This window comes from Lampris incognitus, chromosome 16 (genome assembly GCF_029633865.1).
Source record: "Lampris incognitus isolate fLamInc1 chromosome 16, fLamInc1.hap2, whole genome shotgun sequence".
Taxonomy (NCBI): Eukaryota; Metazoa; Chordata; class Actinopteri; order Lampriformes; family Lampridae; genus Lampris; species Lampris incognitus.
This window is the reverse complement of record NC_079226.1, coordinates 21,598,212-21,625,252: the sequence shown is the minus strand read 5'-3', so window position 1 is coordinate 21,625,252 and position 27,041 is coordinate 21,598,212. Positions and strand designations below refer to the sequence as shown.

The 27,041-nt window shown below is 41.4% G+C and overlaps 1 protein-coding gene across 1 annotated transcript in view; it reads right to left on the bottom strand.

Moving 5' to 3' along the window:
• The window catches only part of lrrc9 (leucine rich repeat containing 9), a 31,071-nt gene extending 4,291 nt beyond the window's left edge, over window positions 1-26,780 (bottom strand). The window contains exons 1-28 of the mRNA XM_056295383.1: window positions 26,474-26,780; window positions 26,243-26,331; window positions 25,493-25,711; window positions 23,591-23,731; window positions 23,143-23,206; window positions 22,969-23,039; window positions 21,385-21,567; window positions 20,966-21,121; window positions 20,633-20,844; window positions 20,379-20,510; window positions 20,081-20,260; window positions 19,714-19,816; window positions 19,410-19,545; window positions 19,163-19,314; window positions 18,963-19,061; window positions 18,662-18,847; window positions 18,435-18,554; window positions 18,146-18,337; window positions 17,846-17,971; window positions 17,507-17,647; window positions 15,296-15,473; window positions 14,900-15,120; window positions 14,452-14,574; window positions 14,206-14,336; window positions 13,936-14,044; window positions 13,702-13,841; window positions 12,149-12,285; window positions 843-1,060 (exon numbers count right to left, since the gene is read on the bottom strand). Of these exons, the coding sequence (XP_056151358.1) occupies window positions 843-1,060; window positions 12,149-12,285; window positions 13,702-13,841; window positions 13,936-14,044; window positions 14,206-14,336; window positions 14,452-14,574; window positions 14,900-15,120; window positions 15,296-15,473; window positions 17,507-17,647; window positions 17,846-17,971; window positions 18,146-18,337; window positions 18,435-18,554; window positions 18,662-18,847; window positions 18,963-19,061; window positions 19,163-19,314; window positions 19,410-19,545; window positions 19,714-19,816; window positions 20,081-20,260; window positions 20,379-20,510; window positions 20,633-20,844; window positions 20,966-21,121; window positions 21,385-21,567; window positions 22,969-23,039; window positions 23,143-23,206; window positions 23,591-23,731; window positions 25,493-25,711; window positions 26,243-26,299 (3,927 nt within the window). The 5' untranslated portion in view covers window positions 26,300-26,331; window positions 26,474-26,780. The remainder of the gene's footprint in view (window positions 1-842; window positions 1,061-12,148; window positions 12,286-13,701; window positions 13,842-13,935; window positions 14,045-14,205; window positions 14,337-14,451; window positions 14,575-14,899; window positions 15,121-15,295; window positions 15,474-17,506; window positions 17,648-17,845; window positions 17,972-18,145; window positions 18,338-18,434; window positions 18,555-18,661; window positions 18,848-18,962; window positions 19,062-19,162; window positions 19,315-19,409; window positions 19,546-19,713; window positions 19,817-20,080; window positions 20,261-20,378; window positions 20,511-20,632; window positions 20,845-20,965; window positions 21,122-21,384; window positions 21,568-22,968; window positions 23,040-23,142; window positions 23,207-23,590; window positions 23,732-25,492; window positions 25,712-26,242; window positions 26,332-26,473) is intronic.
• Between the last annotated feature and the right edge of the window lie 261 nt (window positions 26,781-27,041).

The following is a 27,041-nucleotide window of genomic DNA, read 5'->3' as shown; positions in this document are numbered from 1 at the left end:
TACGAAGATTAAATGACAGTGCCTTTTCCTTCCCTGCATTCCCTTTTTTCAACTTTTCCTTCCCTCTGGTTGGTGGCCTGCTACATGGTGATCATGGAGACATATGCATTGGGGCTGAACCTTTCCATAATTTTGGTGTAGTGAGGATACAAGCAGTTGATGTGAGAGATTACATGTGTGAGCTCTCAATCTCATGAGAGAGTTCGGGCACGCAAAGACACACAAGGGCGTCTCTCACATCCCCGTGAGTTTATGACTGGATTCGGCTGCAACTCAAAGGAGCACCTATTGTGAGGGCTGGTGTGTTGGGTGATTGGTATATTTTATGTTAATTGAAATAATGAAAAGATTAAAAAGAAAAGGGTCAGAAGACAACTGGTGACAAATGTGCAAATCGCTTGCCTGGAGTGAGAAGGAGATGTAGACAGAGAGGCTGATTACACGTTGCCTTGATTGTTCCGCTCAGCCCTCATACATACTGCCCTGACCTTCAATCAAAGTTGATTCCCCTTAATACCACCCTATGCATGCCACAGTGGGGTGGTAATGACTCATGATTACTATATTTCACCTCCTAGTTTGTAAACACAGAGAAAAGTAATACCGCTGCAGTTGGAAGGAAATACATTCTTTAACATTTTGCATATGAAAGACCCAGTAAAAGTAATTGGTAAATCAATTGCTATACAAAAGCTGACTGTGACATCAGTGGGCTTGTCAGGAAATCAGCAAAGCATATGTGGATTCCTGTCATTATGGCAAGCATGAGTGAAAACCTCCATACACAGGCACAGATTGGGGGCCTGTGTGGAAAATAATGCGGTTGGAGCTAGACAGAGTACCTGTATCTTATTCATGTCAAGGAACAACCTGCGGAGCTCAACGAGATGTTCGAGGTGGCTGAGCTCCCGGATGCGATTCTCTGCTAGGTGCAGCTCAAGCAGGATGGCCTGGGATATGAAGGTGTTCTCTTTCAGGACCTTGATCCGGTTCCTGTCCAGTACCAGTTCTCTGAGCTGGTACAGTCCTTCCAAGCCTTCCACCTGGCTGATCTCATTACCTGGGAAAAGGGACAAATATAATAAAACAAAACGTTAAAAAAAATGCTAAGTTGCCAGATTGAGGTACCATGTGGTGACCTACTAAAAATGTGCATAGTCTTTCATTTCTGAAAGAGGATCAGAAAAACTATTACTCCCGTAAAACAACATCCTGAATGTATCAGAATCATTGTCTATATCGGGTCAAACGACACTCGGAAGTGTCAGTCTGAGCTGTTAAAGGATGATTTTAGACTCCTCGTGGCTGCACTTGTGTCCTCCGGGAATCTTCATATCGGGCCCAATTCCCACTCTAGGTCTTAGCTGCGACCGCTTCAAAAGACTTTTTTCTCTCCACAGCTGGCTCAAGGTGGAAAACAAATCTGTTGGTCTGCTTTTTATTGACAATTTCGATCTTTTCTGGAATCATAGCGACTACTACAAACACGATGGCCTTCATCCAAACCATGCTGGAGCTTGCATGCTCTCTGCAAACATGAACTTTGCCCTCTTGGATGACTGAGAAAAATGCCCACCATGCCCCCACAAGGTAACTGCATCATTCACTGCCTACCCGCCAAAATCTTGCCTAACTGATCATTGTTATAAACCTAACTTAGCTACCCTTTCCAGTTATGGCAAAAATACAAGTCAGTTATCTTGCATGAATAAAATATATCGCTCTAAACCACTCAAGGGGCCTGAGTGGCTTCATAAATCATATTCTTTTGACTCTGCCAGACAGTCAGATTGTCCTCTGCCTGGGTTAATCCCACCCATGATCAGCAGCAGGTAGTTTGGAAAATCTTCACAATCTGTGAACAATCAAGGCACTCATGTAGAAAATCTTATTCATATTAAACCTGCTACATCTAAGTCTGCCACCAACACCTCTACATGCGCCTTAAAAATGGCACTGCTCAATGTGAGATCTTTAGTTAACAAAACCTTCTTTGTTCATGACATTATATGTGCCAAATAAACTTGACTGTATTCTGCTAACTGACACCTGGCTTGACAAGACAGATAACAAAGAGCTGATTGAAACAGCATCTGCTAATTTCATGGGGCATCTGGGTAGCATAGCAGTCTATTCCATTGCACGGGGATTGCCGGTTAGAATCCCCGTGTAACCTCCGGGGCTTGATTGGGCGTCCCATCTCATCATTTTATCTCATCATCCGCCGCTTTTCCAGGGTCAGGTCGCAGTGGCAGTAAGCTAAATAGGGCACTCCAGACGTCCCTCTCCCCAGCAATGCCCTCCAGCTCCTTCTGGGGGATCCCAAGATGTTCCCAGGCCAGATTGCACATATAGTCCCTCCAGCGAGCTCTGGGTCTACCCCGGGGTCTCCTCCCACTCGGATGTGCCCAGAAAACCTCCAAAGGAAGGTGCCCAGGAGGCATCCTAATCAGATGTCCGAACCACCTCAACTGGCTCCTTTCAACGTGACGGACAGACACAATTGGTCGTGTCTGCGGGTAGGAAGCCGGATGTGGCTATGTGTCCTGGTTGGTCGAGGCACCTGTTTGGGGGGGGGGGTAACTGGGGGGAATAGCGTGATCCCCCTACACGCTACATTCCCCTGGCCAAACTCCTCACTGTCAGGTGAAAAGGTGTGGCTGGTGACTCCCCATATATTGGAGGAGGCATGTGGTAGTCTGCAGCCCTCCCCGGCTCGGCAGAGGGGGTGGAGCAGCAACTGGGATGGCTTGGAAAATAGGGTAATTGGCGAAGTACAATTGGGGAGAAAAAGGGGGGAGACTCAAAAAAAAAAGAAAAGAAAAGAAAAGAAACAGCATCAGCTAATTTTAACATTTCACATTGGACAAGAAGCAATAGAAAGGGGGGGGGTTGCTGCTCTCTATACTGATTAGTTTAACTGTAAAAAAATTCTCTTGGTGATTTCTCAACTTTCAAATGTCTACTACTACTACTACTACTACTACCACTACTACTACTTTTGGCTGCTCCCGTTAGGGGTGGTTATTAAATCTGTATTTCCTATCTTGCTACTTAAAGTACCACCTCCCTAAGCTCAAAAAAGGCGTTCTAGATGAATTTGCTGAGATGCAGTCAAAAACTTCGATTGACTATGACTGCATTGTCATCACCAGTGACTTTAATAGTCATACTGACCATCGTACTTACTCAGACACAAAACACTTTCTTAATGTGCAAGAAACATTTGAATTTTCATAGCATGATACGGAGCCCACACATAAACAAGGACACACCCTCGACCTGGTTATCTATAAAGGCCTCGATATAACAGTAACTTCCATTCTGGATGTTGCAATTTCAGATCATTTTTGCATCCTTTTTAAAATGACCTGTATACCCAGACATGACAATGTTGTCAGACTCATAAATGAGCGTTTTATCCATGACAATACTTCAGATATGTTTATTTATGAATACACAAAGCATACCCTACCCATCGTGTTATCATTTGATGACATGATGGACACCTTCAACTCTTTTTTTTTTACAATATATTTATTAAATTTTCTACAACTCGAAAACATTACAACATATACACACACACACACACACACACACACACACACACACACACACACACACACACACACACACACATATATATATATATATATAACCCAGCCACTGAGGATGCACAAGCCACTGCATTCTTAGTGCCGGTCCCAAGCCCGGACAAATGGGGAGGGTTGTGTCAGGAAGGGCATCCGGCGTAAAATCTTTGCCAAATCAAATATGCGGATCATAAATAAGATTTCCATACCGGATTGGTCAAGGCCCGGGTTACTAACGACCGCCACCGGTACTGTTAACCAGCAGGGTGCCGGTGGAAACTATGCATATATATATATATATATAAACGTACCCATATGCTTCAAACATGAAAATTACGTCTGCATACAAATGTAAATACAGGCATCTCTCTCTCTCTCTCTCTCTCTCTCTCTCTCTCTCTCTCTCTCTCTCTCTCTCTCTCTCTCTCTCTATATATATATATATATATATATATATATATATATATACACTGCTCAAAAAAATAAAGGGAACACATAAGCAATGCAATGTAGCTCCAAGTCAATCACACTTTTGAGATATCAACCTGTCCAGTTAGGAAGCAACACTGATTTGTGAATCAATTTCACCTGTTGGTAAATTGTCTAATTTCGACAATTTGCAAGACAACCCCTATAAAAGGAATGGATTTGCAGGTGGTGGCCACAGACCATTTGCCTGTCCTCATCTTTTCTGGCCGATCTTTGGTTAGTTTTTCATTTTGCTAGTGCCCTCACCACTAGAGGTGGCATGAGGCGGTATCTGCAACCTACAGAAGTTGCTCAGGTAGTGCAGCTCATCCAGGATGGCACATCAATGCGTGCTGTGGCAAGAAGATTTGATGTGTCTCCCAGCACAGTGTCCAGAGCATGGAGGAGGTACCAGGAGACAGGCCAGTACACCAGGAGACGTGGAGGGGGCCGCAGGAGGACAACAACCCCGCAGCAGGACCGCTATCTGGTCCTTTGTGCAAGGAGGAACAGGAGGAGCACTGCCGGAGCCCTACAAAACGACCTTCAACAGGCCACTAATGTGCAGGTTTCTGCTCAAACAGTGAGAAACAGAATGCATGAGGATGGTATGAGGGCCCGACGTCCACAATTGGGGCCTGTGCTCACAGCCCAACACCGTGCAGCCCGATTGACCTTTGCCAGAGAACATCTTGGTTGGCAGATTTGCCATTGGCGCCCTGTGCTCTTCACAGATGAGAGCAGGTTCACACTGAACACATGTGACAGACGTGAGAGTCTGGAGACGCTGTGGAGAACGTTCTGCTGCCTGCAACATCCTCCAGCATGACCGGTTTGGTGGTGGGTCAGTGATGGTCTGGGGAGGCATATCCTTGGAGGGCCGCACAGACCTCTACGTGCTAGCCAGAGGTACCATGACTGCCATTAGGTACCGGGATGAGATCCTCAGACCCATTGTCAGACCATATGCTGGTGCAGTGGGCTCTGGGTTCCTGCTCATGCATGACAATGCTCGTCCTCATGTGGCCAGAGTGTGTCAGCAGTTCCTGTATGTCGAGGGCATTGATGCTATGGACTGGCCTGCACGTTCCCCAGATCTGAATCCAATCGAGCACCTCTGGGACGTCATGTCTCGTACCATCCGCCAACGCGATGTCGCACCACAGACTGTCCAGGAGTTGACTGATGCCCTGATCCAGGTCTGGGAGGAGATCCCTCAGGAGACCATCCGTCGTCTCATCAGGAGCATGCCCAGACGTTGTAGGGAGTGCATACAGGCACGTGGAGGCCACACACACTACTGAGCCTCATTTTGAATCGTCTTGAAGAATTTCCACAGAAGTTGGATCAGCCTATGTTCTCATTTTCCACTTTGATTTTGAGTATGATTCTGAATCCAGACCTTAATGGGCTAATGATTTTGATTTCCATTGATCATTCTTAGGTTATTTTGCTCTAAACACATTCCTCTGTCTAATAAATAAAGAAATTCAGCTGAAATATTTCATTCATCAAGGTCTATATTGTGTTTTTAGGTGTTCCCTTTATTTTTTTGAGCAGTGTGTATGTATATATATATATATTTATATATATATCAACATGGATACAGGAAAAAAAGTTTTAATGCATTGCAGTACAGGCCTGTTTCATGCGTCTTGAGTGTGAGACGCATGAAACAGGCATGTACTGCAATGCACTAAAACTTTTTTCCTGTATCCATGTTGATATTCTGCTCCTCGTTAGTTGAGCACTTACAACACCATTGACGGTTTCAGAAAAAAATGCTTTCTATATATATATATATATATATATATATATCCACAAATATACAACAACAACAAAATAACATCAAAAACAAATAATGATAATACTAAAAAGGCACGTTCAAGGAAGGCACTAGAGCATGAGAATCCATCCAAATTTTACACTACATTCATCTAGGTAAGTAGCTTAGATGACCATATTTTTGCAGAGGGTGCTGTTACCCTACCCCAGACTCATCCATTAAGTGAGATAAATCAGTTTTTGATATAATGTATAAATCAGCCCCACCCTTTCTGAAACATCTTTTTATTTTTAAGAGTGTATGTGATTCTTTCTAAAGGTAAACATAAAGATAGTTCCTTAAACCACTGTGCAATACTTGGACTGCCCATCTTTTTCCATGTTAGAGCAATTACTCTTTTTGCTTGTAAGAAACACATGTTTATAAAGATTTGTTCATTACGTTTTATATTATGCCCATCCGGATAGAGGCCGACTAAAAAAAACTTTGGCTCCAACTGTAATTTAATCAATAAAATCTCTTGCACAGTTAGTCTAACATTTTCCCAAAATCCCCTTATTTTGAGACATTGCCAGAAACAATGGAACAGTGTACCCTTATCTTCACCACATTTGGTGTGTGGTGTGGAATGTTAGAATTAAATTTTTCAAGTTTTTCTGGTGTAATATACACTCTCATTAGTCAATTGTAATGCAGGAGTTTTAACCATGTGATGGCCTGGCGGCCTGTCGAAGGTGTCTCCCCACCTGCCGCCCAGTGACTGCTGGTATAGGCTCCAGCATCCCCGCGACCCTGAGAGCAGATAATGGATGGATGGATGGATGGATGGAGTTTTAACTGTGTATTAGCTGTCTGTGTTTGGGCTACCTCACTTACCTTGCTCCATTGTTCTGGTGTCAGTTCTTTATGTAAGTCAACTTTCCATGTGTTAAGTTTAGAGTCTGAGGATTCTGAAGAATAGGCAGCAATAAAGTCATACAGTTCAGATATGATACCCTTCCCAAAGGGGTTTTTGATTAGAACTTTCTCCAATAAAGAAGAAGAAGGGATCACCATGGATTGATTTTGATTAGTTCCAATAAAGCTCCTGAGCTGTAAATATTTGAAAAAGTGCTTATGAGGGATATTATATTTAATGACAAGTTCTTCAAACATTAAAAGACTCCCACCCAAGCACCAAAGATATCTTTCAACTGTTCTACCCTGCTGTCAGCCGATATTTTAAAGCCCCTGTCAACTCTTTTTCAAGTCAGATCATAGACAGCATTGCTCCCATCAGAACTAAAAAGACCAATGGAAAACTCAAAACTCCTTGAAGAATTGGCGAAAAAGTGAGGATGATAAAAAGATCCTGCCGGAGGACTGAATGTAAATGGCAAAAACCAAACAGCAGGTTGATTATGAAATCTATAAAAATACACTTAACTGCTATAACAAAGAAATTAAAATTTTAAGACAGCATCACATCTCACAAATGATAAATGACAATAAAAATGCTCATCTTCAATGGCGTCTCTACATTAGGGGCTGGTGGGGTCTGACCCCACCAGATGTCATGTGGAGCAGTGCATGACATGATCAATAATTCAGTGTAACAAGTAATATTTGTTTCTGCATATCTCACATTGTTGCGTGTTTATTACATATGACAACAGTAGCGCTGTCCAATACATTCCAAATATCTTCCTGTACCTGTTGTGTAAAGGTCACTACATCTCCTAGCAGTCTTCGTTTGGTGAGCATGGGGCCGGCCCGTCAGCGTTCATTTAACCAAGTGAGCAGTTGAAAACACTGTGCGTATGTTCAATGCACTTTCAATAATGAGCAGTGAGGCACAATCATATTGGCCCCATGCTGAGAGCAGTCAATAAGAAATAATAGAATGACATACGTCAAGATGTTCAGTAAACATTGTTTATGGTATCGGTGTTACAGAGAAAATTTTCAACGTTGAAAAGGATTAAGACATTTACAGGCAACACCATGTGGCAACAGAGATTAAATGCACTTGCTATGCTATCAATTGAAAATGAATTCCTTCATGGATTGGTGGACTTTGACAGAAAAGTTACTGACAAGTTTGCTCAGATGAAAAATCATCATGCACCTTTTCTTTTCAAGCAATGAACGTCACTGATGAGTCTATTTTGCATTATTACAAGGCGTGTTATTTTGGCTCTGGGTTAAAGCCCAAAAAAGCAATGGGTTTCCCTGCTCTGAAATGTTGTGCTGGATGGGTTATTACAGTTGCAGACCACAATGATTGTATACTGCTTGATAACTTTGGATTTGTAATACGATGTTGTATAACAAGGTAATATACCAGTTGTGTGAGATCAAATGTCGTTATTGATGATGTCACTCATATCCCTGTCTCTGCTTCCGTTAACTCCTGTGCTGCATTGTGTTAATGTGTGCATTTGAGATTTTATTGATGAGGTGTTTTTGTGTTTGGATTCATTGAGAAAGCGGGTTTGTGTGTAGTTTCATTGACGAGTTGGATGCTGCCCATAGAGTTTATTGTGCGCCACCAGGCTTTCCATGCCAGAGATGCCACTGCTCGTCTTTCAATCTCCACAGTTGATGAACTGATAAATCCCACCAGATCAATTCCTGCTGAACTCCTCTCTTCAGGTAAAGGTAATGAGTTTGCCACTTACTCCCAAGAAAAAAATCTCCAACATCAGAAATAATACTTTAATATCATACAAAGGCACATCTAACCTTTCTGTAGTGGCCAACTTGTATATGGAGGAAATGGAAAAGAGGGCTCTGATGTCCTATCGAGGGACACCACGTAGCCATTGGTTCAGATTTGTGGACGACACCTGGGTTAAAATTAAATCTCAGGATGTACCACATTTCACTGACCACATTAACTCTGTGGACAACCACATCAAGTTCACCAGGGAGGATGAGAAAAATGACAGGTTAGCCTGCTTAGACCATGAAATTGCAATTGGTGATGGGGGACATTTGATTGTTGATGTCTACTGTAAACCAACACATGCTATTCAGTACTTAAGGTTTGACTCTCATCATCCACTAGAGCAAGACACTGTACCACCGAGCTGACAACGTCCCCACCGACACAGTGGTTGGGGAAGGGGAGAAATCCCACATTAAACAGGCCTTGGTTAAGTGCGGTTATCCTAACTGGGCATTTGTCAAAGCCAAGAAGATGCCCAAACAGTGCACCAGCCTATCAAAGAGAGGAGAAGGACAACAGCTGCCTAAACGTAAAGCAGTCGTGATTCCATATGTGACGGGAGTGTCGGAAAAGTTGAGATGCTTATTTTCCAAACACCGCATCTCAGTTGCTTTCAAACCTCTAAACACGCTGTGGGTATGTGTCCTGGTCACTGCACTAGCGCCTCCTCTGGTGGGTTGGGCAACTGTTCAGGGGGGAGGGGGAACTGGGGGAATAGCATGATCCTCCCACGCGCTACGTCCCCCTGGTGAAACTCCTCACTATCAGGTGAAAAGAAGCAGCTGGCAACTCCACAAGTATTGGAGGAAGCATGTGGTAGTCTGCAGCCCTCCCTGCATCGGCAGAGGGGGTGGAGCAGCGACCGGGACAGCTCAGAAGAGTGGGGTAATTGGCGAGAAAAAGTGGGGGGGGGGTATAAAAAAAAGATTAATGAAGTGTCCCTGTGTTGTATCAAAGTCTGGCTTGGGGGAAACAGATCTCGACAGGGAAACAGAGTTCAATGCAACCCCTGGGATTTGAGAGGGTTCCAAACTGACATCCAGTTGGCATTATTTCTATTGTGTAAGTAACACAAGTTGCTTACTTATTAATACTGCTGGATGTTTTACTCTGCCCTTATCATAGCACTGAGATCGGGGTTTCTAGTTCGACCAGTAACTAGGCTGCTAATAAATGGAAAGCAATCTGGGTGTCTATGCGACAGCAGCGCTAACATTAAAAACACTCGGAAACGCTTGGGGGGGGGGGGGGGTTACAGCCACTTTAAATGTGTGTTTCACTGCCTATCAGATGATCTTCTGGATATTATTAATGCCTCCCTACAGTCTGGTGTTTTACCCATCCATGGCTAGCAATTATAGACCAATCTCCAACCTCCTGTCATTAGTAAAATCCTCGAAAAGGTTGTCTAAAAACAACTGCACAGTTACCTAACTCTCCACAACTTGTACAGTGTGTACAAGCTGGGTTTTAGAGTGAATCATAGCAATGAAACGGCTCTCGTCAAAGTAGTCAACGATCTTAAAATCAACAATGCAAAAAAAAAAGGTTTTATTCTAGTATTGTTAGACCTGAGTACCACTTTCAACACTGGTGGTCATGACATTCTACTAAATAGAAATAGAAAACTGTATTATCTTATCTGGACCTGTTCTTCAATGGTTGTCATCATATTTAAAAGGAAGGACTTTTTCCACATCTTTTGGCAACTTCACATCTGAAGAACTCAACATTTTCTGTGGAGTTCCACAAGGGTCATTTCTTCATCTACTGTTATTCAATCTATACATGCTCCCTCTTGGTACCATCATACAGAAACACAATGAATCCTACCATTCCTATACTGATGATACACAGCTGTATGTCTCACTTTCCTTAGACAACCTCAGTCCTGTAATTGAGCTTGTCAGTTGCATTGATGACATCAACTACTGGATGTCTCAAAACTTCATACAACTTAACAAAGAAAAAGCTGAAATTCTGATAGTAGGTCCAAAAGTAAAAGGGCATGAGACTGTATCCATGTTATCATTATTTTCTCTAAAGCACAGTGAGCATGTCAGAAACCTTAGTGTTACTATTGACGCTAATCCTAACTTCCAGCATCACATCACTGCTATTACAAAGAAGCTTTCTACCATTTAAAAACATTTCCAAACGTTGCAGTTTCCTGTCCCAGTCTATTACTACTACTACTACTACTACGACTACTACTACTTTCGGTTAGGGGTCGCCACAGCGGAACACCCATTTCCATTTCTTCCTGTCCTCTGAATCTTGCTCTGTCATACCAGCCACCTGCATGTCCTCCCTCACCACATCCATTCCTGTCCCAGCCTGACTCCGAAAAATTGGTCCATGCATTCATCTCCAGTAGATTAGATTACTGTAATGCCCTTTTTGCAGGGCTTCCCAAAAAGACAATAGGTAGGCTCCAGCTCATTCAGATTACTGCAGCCAAAGTGCTAACAGGGACAAGGAAAATACAACACATTACACCTGTACTGAAAAAACTTCACTGGCTGCCAGTACAATATAGAATTGATTTCAACGTATTACTGCTTGTTTTCAGGGCCCTAAATGGTATGGCTCCTAAATATATTTCCGACCTGCTCACTGGCCAGTCAGATCCAAACAGATCCCTTAGAATCGAAGGGATCTGATATCTAAGTCTTAGATCATCAAGCATATCTCCGGCATGTGCATAGAATTAAATCTAAACCAGGTGAAGGCGCATTTAGTCACTATGGTGTTCTCTGGAACAAACTGCCTGATGACCTGAGATGTGCTGCAACTGTATCTCCTTTTAAAAGCAGTCTTAAAACATTGCTTTTCTCTCAGGCTTTTGGTAGTTTGTGTGTGTGTGTGGGTGTGTGTGTGTGTGTGTGTGTGTGTGTGTGTGTGTGTGTGTGTGTGTGTGTGTGTTTGTGTGTGTGTGTGTGTGTCCGCGCCTGTTGTAGTCCATGTGTGAGTGCTGCAGTAGGAATAGGACAGGGGTTATAGAAAACTTTGTTTTATGTATGTGTGTGTGTGCATCATATTTGTGACTGAAATGTTATTTTATTTATGTGGAGTACTTTATGTTTTCTATCTCACTTGTTTAAGGGTTTCTGTTTTACTGTAAAGCACATTCAGCCTACCTGTGTATGAAATGTAATATACAAATAAAATTGACACTGACTTGACTTTACTAATGCTAAGACCCCCCCCCCCCCCCGGTTGGTGATGTAAAAATATAAGAGAAATTTGTTGTTAACAACTTGTGTTAAAAGCAGTAATATTATACATATAGCTTCTCGAGCTGTAAAACGCTAAGAAATATATGAGAGGTTTCTAAGCAAAAAAAAAGTAAGACCAGACAAGTAAGGTTAGCTTGAGCTGGCAAATCACTCTGATATAGCAAAACACAATCAAATGCCATCAAAAGCAGCTGAAAAGAATGTCTGTAATTCTTTGTCTTCAAGCCTCATCTCCCCCCTGGCTTGAGGTCTAAAAGAGACTTTGCTCTCTGTGAGTGCCTTTTCACAAGCTCTATGCACTGCACTTTTCACTGACTTTGTAAGGGAGGGGTGCAACATCACCCATACGTACCTTCAAGGAAGAGTGCTTTAAGATTGGTGAGCCTGCTGAGCTGCAGATTGGCCATATTGGAGATGCCATTGTGACTCAAATGCAGCACCTCTAGGCTGCCCATCAGTGGTTCCAGGCTATCGGCGGGCACAGCTTCCCTTGAACGCAGTTAGAGAATGGGAAGTCTGAGCACTTACCTCATCGGTGGTTAAATGAACCCCCCCCCCCCATTTAACTAGTCAGACCTCACAGGTGCAATCCTGCTCAAGGCAATCATAGGTAGGACACAGAAACGTTACAGCTGGCTATCAGTTCTACTTTCTGCATAATATCTTTCAACGAAAGAATGGAAAATGTGTTTACCATTTTGATTATAAACAAAGAATAGTTGTCGTAAACTATGACTAAAAATACATTTTCAAAATTCAATTAATTTCAGGAACAACTGATAAAAACTTGAAATATTACCTCAATTTCAGATTTTCTTTTTGTGAAGAACATTTTACAGCTAAGCATGACATTAACCATAAACCTCTTCTGCACAACATTTACAACTTGTGTTTTATTAGAGGGGACATGAGCGTTGCCAGCAATCTGAATTTAACATCAAGCAACCGCAAATAAATTGTGGTTCAGTGCTGCCCTCACATGGTTAAAATCTAACATTTCAGTTCAGAGTCTGTTAAAGTGGTTCTTAACTCTGGACCTCTGGGCCCTCAGTACTCCTGGTTTTCTATTCTGCCAGGTAGTTAATTATGTTCACCAGTTATGCCACATTTTAGCACTCTCTTTATTAGACAGGTGGAATAGCAAGCATAGAAAACCAGCAGTAGTGTAGGCCCCTTCTCCCCTCTAATAGGTGCTACAGAGCACTGTACCCCAAACAACCAGGTATAAAAACAGTTCCTTTCTACGGGCTTTCGTTCAAATGAACGCTTAACACTGTCAAATAAATCCAACCATTTTGTATATACTGATAGCCTGGCGGCCTGTCCAGGGTGTCTCCCCGCCAGCTGCCCAATAACTATTGGGATAGGCTCCAGCATCCCCCGCAACCCTGAGAGCAGGATAAGCGGTTGGATAATGGATGAATGGATGGATGTACTGTACATTGTACGTATACTTGTATGTTCTGTCATGGCCATCTACCTCAGGCTAAGTAACCTGTTAACATTAATTTCCGCATTTCTGATATATTCTCTGCACCTTATCTGCATCCTTATCTGTATCCTTATCTTATCTTATCTCTGCACTTTATCACCTCTTATTTTGCCTGTATAAATCAGTCCTTGTGTATATATCTGAAGAGTGTTTTGTTGTTATTTTAAGTACACTGAGAGAGCCACGAAACCGGAGTCAAATTCTCGTGTATATGCAAACCTACATGGCCAATAAATATAAACATAAACATGATTCTGGAGTAGTAACAGAGTTGAACACATCAGGGTGAACACATTTCTGCTGCAACTGGCTAGTAAATAGAACCAACAAGGACATTTTCAGCTACATATGAAAAAGAAACAAAAACAAAAACAGAAAAATCAATCATTACAATAACAGCTGTTTTACGTTACCTGCTGCTTTTGGATGGGCACTGTTGGCCATAGCCACTGGAGTTCACTTTGTGATACAATATCTGTCTGTTGGTCAGGTGGGCCTGAGCCTTCTGCCTGGGCAGTATAGATTCTATATGGTTATGATTTAAACAGATGGTCTGCAAAAAATCAACAGTAAATAATTAATTGATCCAAGACTAAAGCCCTCATTTCAAATCAGCTTGTTTGAGATATGACATTCAGCCTTATCACCTTGATGTTAGGTAGGTAGACCAGGCCTGAGAAGGAGGAGAGGTTGTTGTGCTCCAAGTTGACACTATGAAGATTTTGGAACAGATCTGTCGGCACCAGGTCAACCATCCTGTACAAGGGGAGGATCGATATTTACTAACCTTATCTTTAATTATAAATGAGGCATCACATATTCGCCATCAGTGGTACAATCCAGCACACAGAAAAATTACAACCACATTAATTTTTCAGCTTTTACCCATGTGAGACGTGTAGATGTCAGCAGATTACCTAATGGAGCAGGACTGCAGAGTGAGGTCAACAATGCCTGAGTAGTTAGAGTGGCCCAGCTTTTCTGCCACCATGTCAGGGGTTAGCCTCCCCCCAAAAACGTCTTTTGCATTCTCGCACTCCGTTGCTTCCTAAACAAACAAAACAGTACAGTCACATCTTCCATTTTTCTGGATATAGACTCAATACACTGCTTACGTTATAATTACTTGTTCAGTTAGCCCTGTTATAGCAATTGATGCGTACCACAGCAATCCCATCCAGTGCTTTTAAGGAAGGCAGTTGAAACACTATGTATATCCTATAGTTTTCCAGTTTCTCGACTAAAGGATTGCCGTAGAGATCAAGAATGATGAGGTTCATCAATCCCTGAAGGAAAGGAGGGATAAATATTCTCAGACAACGCCAGAAAAAGGCAAAGCAATTACATCTGAGCCAATTTTATAATGAGAATGAACACACACAGTTTGATTGTGTGCGATCCTGAACGACTGTTTCATAGAATTACTTGTTAACCATTTTTTAAAAATGAGATGCACACCATCACAGGGCTCTGTGATGGCCTGGCGGCCTGTCCAGGGTGTCTCCCCACCTGCCGCCCAATGACTGCTGGGATAGGCTCCAGCATCCCCGCGACCCTGAGAGCAGGATAAGCAGTTTGGATAGTGAATGAATGAATGAATGAAATGCACACCTTAAGGTGGTAAATATCTCGTGTCGTAGAGATATGGTTTTTGCCAATGTAGAGCTCAATGAGAGAGCGGGCCCTGTGAATCCCATGCATGGTGCCAATGCTGTTGTTCTCCACAGAGAGGAAGTGCAGGTTGTGCAGCCGTTCCAGTACTGAGGCCTCCACACAAGACAGCTGGTTCCCATTCAGACTCAGTTTAGTCAGGTATAGCAGTTTGGACAGTCCTGAGGAAATGGAGCAAAAAAACAGATTACTTCCTAACTCAACAGCCTGGACAAGCTGCTCAATCAGTTTTGACTCTCTTAGTATATATATGTGTGTGTGTGTATCTATGTATCTGTCTGTTGTCTATCTTACTATCTATCAATCTACCCATATTAAGACTGAGATTGTACTGACCGTCAATTTTAGTGATACAGTTGTTATTGAGAAAAAGCTCCTCTAGGTGTAGACAGTTGTCAAGTCCTTCCACTTTAGAGATGTTGTTGTCATTGAAAGAGGCCCAGCGCAGGTTGACAAGCTTGTCCAGGTTGGTCAGTTTATTAATTCTCTGTCCGTCTAGGTTCAGGGCTGTAATCTGGTAAAAGTTTAAAGGTAAAAGTTTAAATTTCAAGTTTGTGGGACTCTAGCATTGAAATGCTTTATCTCCAACATAATATGTCAAAAGGGATAAATAGCGAAATTAAGCTCGCCTAGATAGAGCTTGTCAAAACAGAACACTGTCTTGCCATATCACAATGCTTACAAAAGCAATTGCTGGTGGAATTTGCTTGTGTCAAAAGTGGACAGGCTTCAAGTTAGACAGTCTCTGTCAGAGATGTGCAGTGAATCACAGTTACACATAATGTGTGTTTCTAGAATGTTTAGTAGTGATTAACTAAAAAGAACAAAATGCAGTATTGGCTACTGCAACATCCACTTTAAAATAAGGAAGAATTCTAAACAGTTTTCAATGTAAGGTATTTGATGTTTGAGTGTTGTGCAAAATACCTGGCCAAAAAAGTGTGAGTAAATTTCTTTTCTTTTTTCTTTTCTTCAAACCAAGCAAATTACAAGCAAGCTTAGAGTTACTTAAATCTATACCCTTTTAGTAAGTCTGCTGACATCTACACCATGTAGAGGTTAAAAACATGTCAGGCTGGTCTTGGTACTCTGTGATGTTAGCATAGCAGGGTAAACACAGCTTCAGCTAATAACATTCATAATGGCTCTGTTTGAAGGTGTGCCAAAGAACCAGCATTGACAGTACTATTGACATTTGTTAGTGCTGGGTCTGTCTGTCAATGCTGATAGGTGAACTGGCACATCCAAATAAAATAAAACCAATTACTAACATTATTAGCTACACTGATAAAAGTTGAATCAGTTCATCTGGACACCAAGTTTAGTGGGAAAACATTTAATCACTCATCTACACAACTTTATCAGTTCTCAGCTGACTGCAGGTATCCCCAACCTTATAAACAGCACAGTTGCATAATGACCAAAACTGGCAATCTAACACCAGTTTCATATGCAAATTGCCGTGACCATTAATTAGAGTTACAATGGACACATGTACTATTCACAGAGGATTGGGGAATAGCTGCAATCACGGTGCTGTAAGATGGAGACAGATGGACTCTTAGCCCCCCTCCTTGGTTCAGGAATGGTTGTTCCCTCTTCATGTAGATGGCCTCTTTGACTCCCCGTTCAAACCAGGAAGTCAAACTCACCAACATGGTCAAGGGTTTAGTTACTCTTTAAAGCACACATACATGCATTTTTTTAAAACTTCTTAAGCATTGGAAAGAAATGATGTTGAGAAAACAGAGTCCACATATACCAAATCAAATCAAATTGTTTCTCTGCTATGTAGGCCAAGTGGTGATTCTGTTTGTGGCGGCAATGTCGGAACAGTTGAGACGTATATTTTCCTAACATCACGCCTCAGTTGCTTTCAAACCCCAAAACATGCCAAGGATCAGGTCCCCCGGCACAAACAGAGCAATATAGTGTACGTTGTTAAGTGCCAGGAGGATTGCTGTGACTTGTACATCAATCAGGGAAACTAGACAGATGCTGGCCAAGAGGATGGCACAACACAGAAGAGCTAACGCATCAGCCAGGACTCCCCAGTCTACACCCATCTACAGGCCAGTGGCTACTCTTTCAAGGATGAGGATGTGCACGTCCTTGATAGGGAGGAATGCTGGTTTGAACGGGGAGTCAAAGAGGCCATCTATGTGACGAGGGAACGACCATTCCTGAACGGGGGGGCTAAGAGTACATCTGTCTTACAATGCTGTGATTGGAACCATTCCCAAATCCTCTGTGAATAGTACACATGGCCATTGAAACTCTAGTTAATGCTCACGGCAATTTGCATATGAAACTGATCGTTGTTTTCGGTCGTTAAGCCACTGCATTGTTTATAAGGATGGGGATACCTGCAGTCAGTTAGACGAGTGATGAAACATTTCTCTCTCAATAAACGTTATGTCCACATGAACTGATTCAACTTTCTGTGATATGTAGGCCAGTGTAACTTTGTAATTACTTCTTTGCAGATGAACCCACATGCATTTACTGTTTGTACACTGAAGTAAGTTTTCTGTCCACATGGCTTACCTTTGCAGTCCATCCTGATTCAGGGTCTCTACTGAGGTCCCAATGAGTTGAGCTGAGTTGACACAGGAGCTGGGCTGCTGAAAGCAAACTGAGACTACGGGGCCGTTCGCTGTCTGTCCGGGAGTGGGCCAGAAGAGATGCCTACAGCCAGAGTGTAAACAGTTGTGATTGAGTTAAAGGTCTATACAGTTCTGGTGTCGGTTAGCAAACTGTGCATCAACATTCTGAATATCATATAGCATGTATCATAAACAGAGGAAACATATTTTCTTCAATCGAATATTTAACCCTCTGTACATGCATGCATTAACTACTAAGGATCCAGCGTCTTTTCTTCACCTGGGTAATTCTGGAACCAGCAGCCATCTGAAGAGAAACTGCAGCCTCCTCCTCCCCTACCAACACATCATCCAGGTGTGTGAGGGTCAAGAGATGGCCCAGAGTGGTCATTCTGTGCATCTCCGGCTAGAGAAAGCACAGCAGTTTCACTTTATCTCTCACACTGAGGTTTACACTCTTGTTAATTTCAGATTGTCCATGATAAAAAATGATAAACTGTACAATCAGTATTGTTATGCCTCAATGCTTGCGTTCCTGTGAACGGAACTGATACCATTATTGATCATAACACATGCTTACCCTGTGCCAGGGGTTGTGTCGGGTGTCAAGTTTCAACAGGGCAGGAGTGTGTTTCCTGAGCACAGCTGTCTCCTCCCTGGTTTTGGCCAGCTTGTTCCAGCGTAAGTCAAGCTCCTTGAGCTGCCCCAACCCCCTTAGCCCATTTAGGGTTAAAAGGTGGTTGTGACTGGCATCCACAAACTCCAAGTGGGGCTGGGGGAGTTTCAGCAAAGGAGAAAACTGATGTCAGGAGCACTGAGACCCTCATACCAAGGAAGCTTGATTATTATCTGTGTTCTTTTGGTCTCACCATGTGTGAGATGTCATCCAGACGTGTGAACTCGTTGAAGCTTATAGTAAGGCTACGCAGGGCTCTAAGGCAGGAGATTTCCTTAAGCTTGTTCAGACTGTTGCCATGGAGGTTCAGCACCTGGAGGTTGGACACATCAGAGACAGCTTAAGCAGGTGTTAAATTAAGTGTGAACCCATGACATGGCATCAAATTCACCCTCTCCTTTTAAAGGTCCAAATTCTTACAGTGATCTGACTGAGTACATTGGCTCTAGCCACTTTAAGCAGAGTTGTCTCATCCAAACTCAACAACTTGGGCGGTTGTTTCAGCATAGGCTCCAAGTTGAGGACCTCCTTGTCCAGGTTAATATCATCGGAAGGAAATGAACCTCTGTCTGTGCTAAGGTTAGGGTAGACAGGCTGACCTTGATCCTAAGAACACAAGACATATCAAAAGGGTTTAAAAACAGATATTTTGTCTGCAGCTAAAGTACAGAGGCCTGAGTTTTGCTGGATATGATCTAAGTTATTAAGTGTGGGCATTTACCTGGGTGATATACTCAAAGTCGACGATGTACTCTGGCAAAACAAGCTCATGGTCAAACACAAACCACTGGCTTTGTCTAGGGTTGCACTCACATCCACTGTCAGTGTTGAAGGAGCAGGGTTTCTCTGAATGAGAAATAAATAGCCACATGATGGCACTGTGCAGTATTCGGTGAAAAAAATTATCTGTATTCATATCATTTGATATGTACCTCCACTTGACTTAGTTTCATACACAGTGTGAACAGTGCGATACACAGAGTGGGCATTAGGATAGTTGCCGCTGACTACTGGCTCACCCTCACGGATGGGGAAGCTATGGCCCAGGAATACTTTGGAAATGATAATCTGACCTGCATGGAAAAGTTCAGCTGTTTAAAAAAGAAAATGTTGAAATAGAAACCGCTTGTGAAAGGAGGATAAGAATTCCAAGAGCAGAATCACAGACCGTGTCTGAAGGGAACAATGTCTGAGCTCTGCTTGGAGGAGCCTTGGCTTGCCCGGCACAGTGTGTACTCAATCCTGGGCCGTTCAGCCACGCTCAAGCTGTCAGATAAGGGTACAACACTTTCTCTTCCCAGGGTCTGATACAAATGATGTGTATAACATGACATGATTATGTTAGAAATAAGTGCACTGTCATTATCAAATGAATCAATCAATGTTTCCAATAGAATCAAAGTTGAAAGGGCCAGCTCTAGAATAATAGAGGTCATAGGAAAATGACCTCTATTACTTTTTATTACTAAGACCTTTTTTAAGCCGTCCTCTAGAATGTGTATTGTTTCATTCTTTTCAATGGTTCTTTCAGGGTCCGCGATGTAGAACAAGTACTCCAGCGATCGTTTGTAGTTCCTAGTGGCAAAGTTAAGATTATATTCAAACAAATTTGTGATAATCTATGGTGCAAAATTCACTTACGGATCCCTTTTTTTTCTTCTTGTATTATGTTCCAACTTATTCATTTTGAAGACATGTTATAATACTTACACAGTGATCATGATATATATATATATATATATATATATATATATACACACACACACACACCCTGAATGAGTACTACTAACAATTATTATTATCATTATTATTTGTAGTAGTAAAATAAAGTACACTCACTGTGAAAACAAAACAGATTCCTCTCTAGCTAGCAGGCTATGAAGTTTGTCCTTAAAACGAAGCTTCAAAGCACGGTTATGGATGCGGATTATTCGATGGGTCTTGATGCCAGTAATGCCATAAGCCTTGTAGTCTGCAGCACAGAAACAGGACAGCACCAGGTGAAAACAGGATCGGAACCTGTTGGGAGCATGAAAATATAAGCATGGGGCCAATAAATCTGGATTTTGATTATACACCACCAATATTATATGGTTTTCTGATTTACAACAGATAATGCTCCAATTATTTGAAGTACCAAGGGTCTGTGAAGCTGCCCTCTTCAAAACAAATATTCCCTACAGTCTCAAGCTCCATTAACAGAAAGTGAACCATGAGCTTCTTCCTCTTTGTGGCCTGGGACAGATCTTGCTCATACCAGGTCTCAATCCTGGAGTATGGGAACAGCAGAGAGACAACATTCTTTCTGAAACAGATCAGCGCAACTTCACATTTCGGAGGGACTCATTTTTACATTCTCTCTTGATCTCTCTTCCAAATACACAAACTCACTCCTCCAGCTTTCTGCCCCACAGTTTCAGCCTTTCCCTTACTGCTTCCACCTTTGTGAGTAGCAGCTTATGCTCAAACATGGGATCACGACTGATGTCAGCAGCTGTGTCATTGCAGCCCCCTGAATCATCTATCAGCAGTGAGAGTCCATCTTCCCAAATGCTGGCAGACTTCCTGCTACTGGCCTGTGCCTCTGAGAGCTCATCCTCCAGCTGGTAAGAGAAACAAATGTAAAAACTGCCCTCTTTCTTAACTGTGAATAACAAGGCGTAAAAAAACCACTCCAGCTGAAACTGATTTCCAAATGCGACGTGTTGCTATTGTTGTATATACATTTTTGAGGGCATAACTGAGTGTTCTGATGCGTTCCTCGGGTAACTGTAGCTGAGTCTTCTTCTGCTCCATCAGTCTGGCCTGGGTCTCTTCCAGTTTCCTCTGAGCAGTGCGAACACACATGCTGTAGTACATTAGTTTCTTCATCACTGTAGACTTGGAGAGGAGAGTAGGAAGATATCAGTGGAAAATAATTTGCATTATAAACACACTGTATAGGTAGAATGGCTTTGACAGGTATTAGGATATTCTATTGATGGAGATCAGTGTAACTCAACATTAGGGCAATAACAGTGTGGTGATATTGAATACAAGTCAGTGGACCTGAGAAAATGTATTGTCTAGACTCTAGATGACATCTGCTCTACAGAGTCTACAATGAAAGCATTTGCCCCTAGTGCTGTTAGTCTTTTCTGTACCTTGGCTGCTTCCTTTAACTGCTTGCTTGAGACATCATAGGTGTCAAGTCTCTGGAGTCCTGGCATGTGGTAAAGAATGTGGGTGGCATAGTTATAGAGCAGACACACTGGGTTTGGACTTGACTGCGGGTCGTTCAGTCCCAGTTCGGTCAGATTAGGTAAATGGGCCAGCAAGGTCAGCTCCTGTTACACCGATCACAGAACAGGGAGGCTAGTTTGTTTGGTGCAGGTTTGTCTGAGCTCTCCACATGTTGTACCAAGTGAGGCCCTACTGTTCCTCAACATTAAATCTTGCCTTGTTATTTTTGATGATGTAATAAATGACAGGTGTAATAATAATAATAATAATAATAATAATAATAATTGTATTTATATAGCACCTTTCTAAAACAATGTTACAAAGTGCTTCACAAAAAAAATAAAATAAATAAAAAATACAGATAAAACCAGACAAGGCAGGAATAAGAGTAAGATCAAATAACAGTAAAATTCAAAACAGTTAAAATAAAAACAAATATCAAACATTTGTAAAAGCTTTCAAGTAGCCATCATAGAAGTTGCACTTTGTATTTCACTGCATCTACAGGCAAAATTGTTTGGAATACATTTCTTTCACTGGTTTTTCATGAGAACATTTAGCTAAGCAACAACTTGAATTACTGAAAGATAGATACAGGAAAGATTGAAGTATGAATGCAGCACAGTTGTAGAACACATGCATTGTGGGGAGTTCTAAGACGGCAAACCACTGCAGAATGGTAAAAAGAAAGGCCATTTTGCTGCATTGTGTTCAAGAAACTTTCAAGAAACTAAAGTCACTTGCTTATTTATTACCCACTGTAAAGGAAGCAGACAAATAGAACACATGCCATTTATATGGGTCAATAACTCAAATAATTTCCTTTCTTCTTTTTGTCCAAAAATAAGACCTCTTTGTTGTAATAATAAACTGGGCATGTCGGTGCATTTGGAGACTACAATTAGATTTTGCTACATTTAGGGTGGAAATTGATTTTCAGAAAGACTGATAAGAATAAACATCATCAAAGTGTGTGTTCTGCCCAGCCTTTGCTGTTCTGTCAAAGCGTCCTTATGAAAGAGAGTGCAATCCTACATGGCTCACTGCAACTCATCATGACTAATTGTAAGTAACAATGCATAAGACCATCAGCTAAATGCTAAGAATGTTAAAAGTAAAATGTTAATAGGACCAAAATATTAAAAACACTTATACATCCGTCTGACGGAAAACAAAGATTAATATGAGAATCAAGAAACTCGTTTTTGAAGCAGGTGTATATTCCTGAAGGCAAGGAATTACATCACTAAATGAAGAATTGGAGAATAACAAGTACACCTGACATTTAAGAGGTCTAGTCAAGGTGCAACGCATCCAAACTACTGCAGCTATTGAAAATTAGAACTAACAATTGAATATCAGAATGGGCCATGACCCTGATTTTTTATTGGATTTTTTTGTTCGTTTTTTAGACCAAGGACTTTTGTAAGAATTTCAATCAAGAAAAGATTAGACAAAATACACTCTTTAAGAAAATAATTGGAAAATTTGTTTTTCTGTCTTACCTTAAAGGAGCTGATCTTGTTTCCAGATAGATTAAGATTTTGAAGGTTGACGTTAGGATCAAGGCTATGTCCTTGGAAAGAGTTAACAAATAATTTGATTATTTCTTTTGCAAAGCAGGCCTCGGACAAGCTAACATGGCAGAAAATGTTTTTCTTGGGGTGTCTTGTGCCTACCAATTTTTTCAATGCTGTTGTCAGCAAGGTTCAGTTCTTTCAGTTTTTGTAGAGTATCCAATCCCTTTGACAAAAAAAACAAAAGACAGGAGAATAGGGTGAAAGATTGGGTTTGAATATAACAGCTTGCAAATGACAAAGCAAGTAATGATGTGTGAATGAATATCTAATCTATACATAAAATACTATATTATATAAAATATATGATAAAATACATAAAATATAGTCTACAAATTCAGAGCGGTACTGATTGGGAAGAAAAATCAGTACTACAGATTCACAAATAACAAATAAAATATGACTAAACAGATAGATAGATAGATAGATAGATAGATAGATAGATAGATAGATAGATAGATAGATAGATAGATAGATAGATAGATAGATAGATAGATAGATAGATAGATAGATAGATAGATAGATAGATAGATAGATAGATAATCCAAACCTCTATGAGTGTGATGCTGTTGTTGTTGAGCCATAGCACTTGTAAATTCACATGCAACTCTAAATTTTTAATTGCACTAATTTGATTATCATAAAGGTAGAGTTTCTGTAGTTGGAGGCTGTTTTGTAGTCCGGATATTTCCTGCAATCAGAAGAAGGGAGGCCACAAAAACGAGTGAAACCTTTAGTGTCTTCACACCTGATTTGTTTCAGCCTCTAAAGTGGACTCAGACTTTTACTCAGGAGGTATTTGTGCATATGTGAACTTGCCAAATGAACCCAGACCCCTCTAAAATGAACTGAACTGGTGACGTGGATGGCTGCTCCTTCTGCCCATTCCCAGAAGTCTACAACCTTGGTGTCATTCTGGATTCCACCCTCTCATTCCAGTCACACATCAAGTCAGTCACCAAATCTGCTTTCTTTCACCTCAAAAACATCTCCAAACTTATGCCATTACTCTCAGACTCTGTGGCAGAGACCCTCATCCATGCCTTTATAACCTCCTGTCTGGGTTATTGCATTGGAGTCTTGTCTGGGGTACCTAGAAAAGCCCTATACAGGCTTCAGTATGTGCAGAATTCAGCTGCCAGGGTGCTCACCAGCCCCAAATCCTGGCAACACATCGCTCCCATCCTTGCCCACCTTCACTGGCTCCTGGTCAAATCCTGCATTTCCTCTAAAATCCTCCTCCTCACCTATAAATCCCCCCACGCCCTTACCCCCCAGTACCTATCAGACCTCCTCAACCCCTATATTCTGTCCTGGAATCTGCAGTCTGCAGATACGGGCTTGCTTTCCATCCCCCACACCAGCCTGCGGACTTTTGGGGGAAGAGCCTTGAGTGTGGCAGCCCCAACCCTTTGGAACTCTATTACAGCTGAGATCTGCAATGATGCTTCTTTGGACAATTTTAAAAGACTACTGAAAACCTACCTTTTTACTAAAGCCTATGGTCTGTAGTCTTTTAATCTTTGTTTTAACCTTTTTTTTCCCCTTATCTATTGTAAAGTGTCCTTGGGTTCCTTGAAAGGCACTATACAAAATTAAGTTGCTGTTGTTGAACTCAGACCATCTCCTGAGTTGATGTCAGACGACCTTTTTTCGCAAGTATTTTTTGGCTAGTTGGTGAGGGAGTTGGTTGTTATGAAGGAGTTGTCCAAGATGGACAATGCTCCTTGACGGAAAATTATGGTTGTTTTATTGATAGTCAGATCAGGGATGTGCAAGATTGGGGTTAGTTGACAAAATTAGATTTTTTTGCTTGAGGATTTAGTGGGCTTTTATCTAGGCTTCAACTGTAAATGAAATGCATGGATTCTTTAAACAGTTCATATATTTTAACAGACAGGCCAAGGACAGGGAGATGTTTTCGTTGAACTGGGTTGCATAGTTGTTTTCAAGCAGATTCGGTATGAACAAGAAGTGGTCTAAGATCTCATTGGTGCTGAGGTGAACCAGAAAGAGAGCAGAGTCCTCTTTTGAGTCCACTTACACTGTGAAAATAAAGGGGACTGAGTTCTTTTGATACTGGCTCACTTTTTAGTTCACTTAAAGGAGAACTGAGTTTGGTTCCTTTTAAAAGAACTATATGTGAAAACACTCCTAGTCTAGACATGCAATACCGTTCTTTAATCCAGTGTTTGTTAAACGATGGGTTGAGACTAAAAATGGGTCACAGTCCTGTTTCTAGCTGTTTCCCATGTGCTCTGATCATTTTTTGCCATATTGCTGAGGATGAATAAACTTAAATTAGGATTAAGGTTGATAAAAGATTTACAGCCCTCTGCACTAAAATAACAGAGCTACATTTGCAATGGTTGTGAACTTTATTTAGGAGTACGACTTTGACAGTCGTACAGATTCACAGTCAGTTAACATCATGTCAGTGTGAAAAATGTACCGACAGTTGACATTCGACCACCCACAGCTCTCGGAGGAGAGGACAGCATCCAAGGCCTTGAATTTGGTTTATGTCCTGGCCCACTATTATGAGCTGGCTGAGCCTTGGGAAGAGAGAAAGCCCAACCATGCGGGGATAGCCTGAAAAGAAGACCTCCAGAGAAGTGATGGTACTGCCATCTTGTGCTATCTTTTCATAGGACACACCATTGGCTAAGCACTGTGGAGAGAAAAAGCAAACAAACAAACAAATTGATTGAAAAAATCATGGTTTGGAATCACAATTTCAGAATTGTCTGGCACAAAATGGTCAAGGTACTGAAATAAAATGGTAAGTTTTACTACACTGTTAACTGATGCCATACATTACTGTCATTTTTTATATGAAATTTTGATGCCAAGTGTCAGCACATTTATCAAGGCTATACCTCAAGGTAGTGAATGAAAGACGGCTTAATAGGATTTCATTAACCTAAGAAATTATCTTTAAATGGGAAAAGTCTACAAAAGCCACACATTTGATTTAGTATTGTACTTGTTAGTACAGACTTTAACTTTTAAAACTTGGATTTTGTTTTAAAACTGTAATTTCAGCTTTCTCTAAATGTGCATCACAGCTGTAGCAACATTATTTCAGTCCTAAGTACTGTCTTTCAGTCCGTGGTGCCAATAGGTTGAATTCTAATTGTTGGAACAGGTCAAATAAAGTCTGTCATTGAAAACTTCATACAATGTGAGTCTCTTAACTCACCAGTTCTTTGATGATCTCCTCGTCACAACTGTTCTTTTGCTTTTCACTTGGGTTCATAATTTAACGTCCTGAAATGTGCACCATTTGATCTGAGAAACATTAACATTACATTAAAACCAGGATAAAATCATATCCAAGTTAAGAACAAAGAACTTGCATCGTTGTTGCTTATGTGTTTTATAATAATAATAATAACGTTCAATGTCATTATAAGACTCGGGGAAAACATACCTTTAAGTTGATGTGCAGCTACATACTATCTATTCTAGTTAGCATTAGCAGGTGGGTTAGCTGTCTTCTACAGTTTGGTTTGACAAACTGTCCTACAGTTTGGCAAGCAAAACTAACATCGCCATGCTAACTTTCATCCCATCGTAGCTAGCAGCAATACTCCACGTATTCTAATATAGTTACTTAGTATTATTAGACGTTTACCGCAAATAGAAATAGGAGGCCTAAAGACGCACGAAGTTTAAACTTCGTTTTTACCAGGACGAAAGCCTTATAAGTTTTAGTAACGGCGCCCGGATCAATTCAATGTTGGGTATCATTGCGTTGCTAGGTACGACCGACTTCGTTGCTAAGAAGCCATGTTGTAACTTCTCTAAACTCTGATACTTAGGGAGACCACACGATGGCGGTGCGTCTCAACCCAGTCTCCATTAAACAGACAAAAGCTTCCTCGGATGTTATAGCCCCGTCAGTATTCATTTTAGGACATTAGGATTGTAAAAATAATAAAATCACCTAAATCCCCAGGCGTTTGCGTCACAAAAAGCCTACATTTACAAGGGCTTTG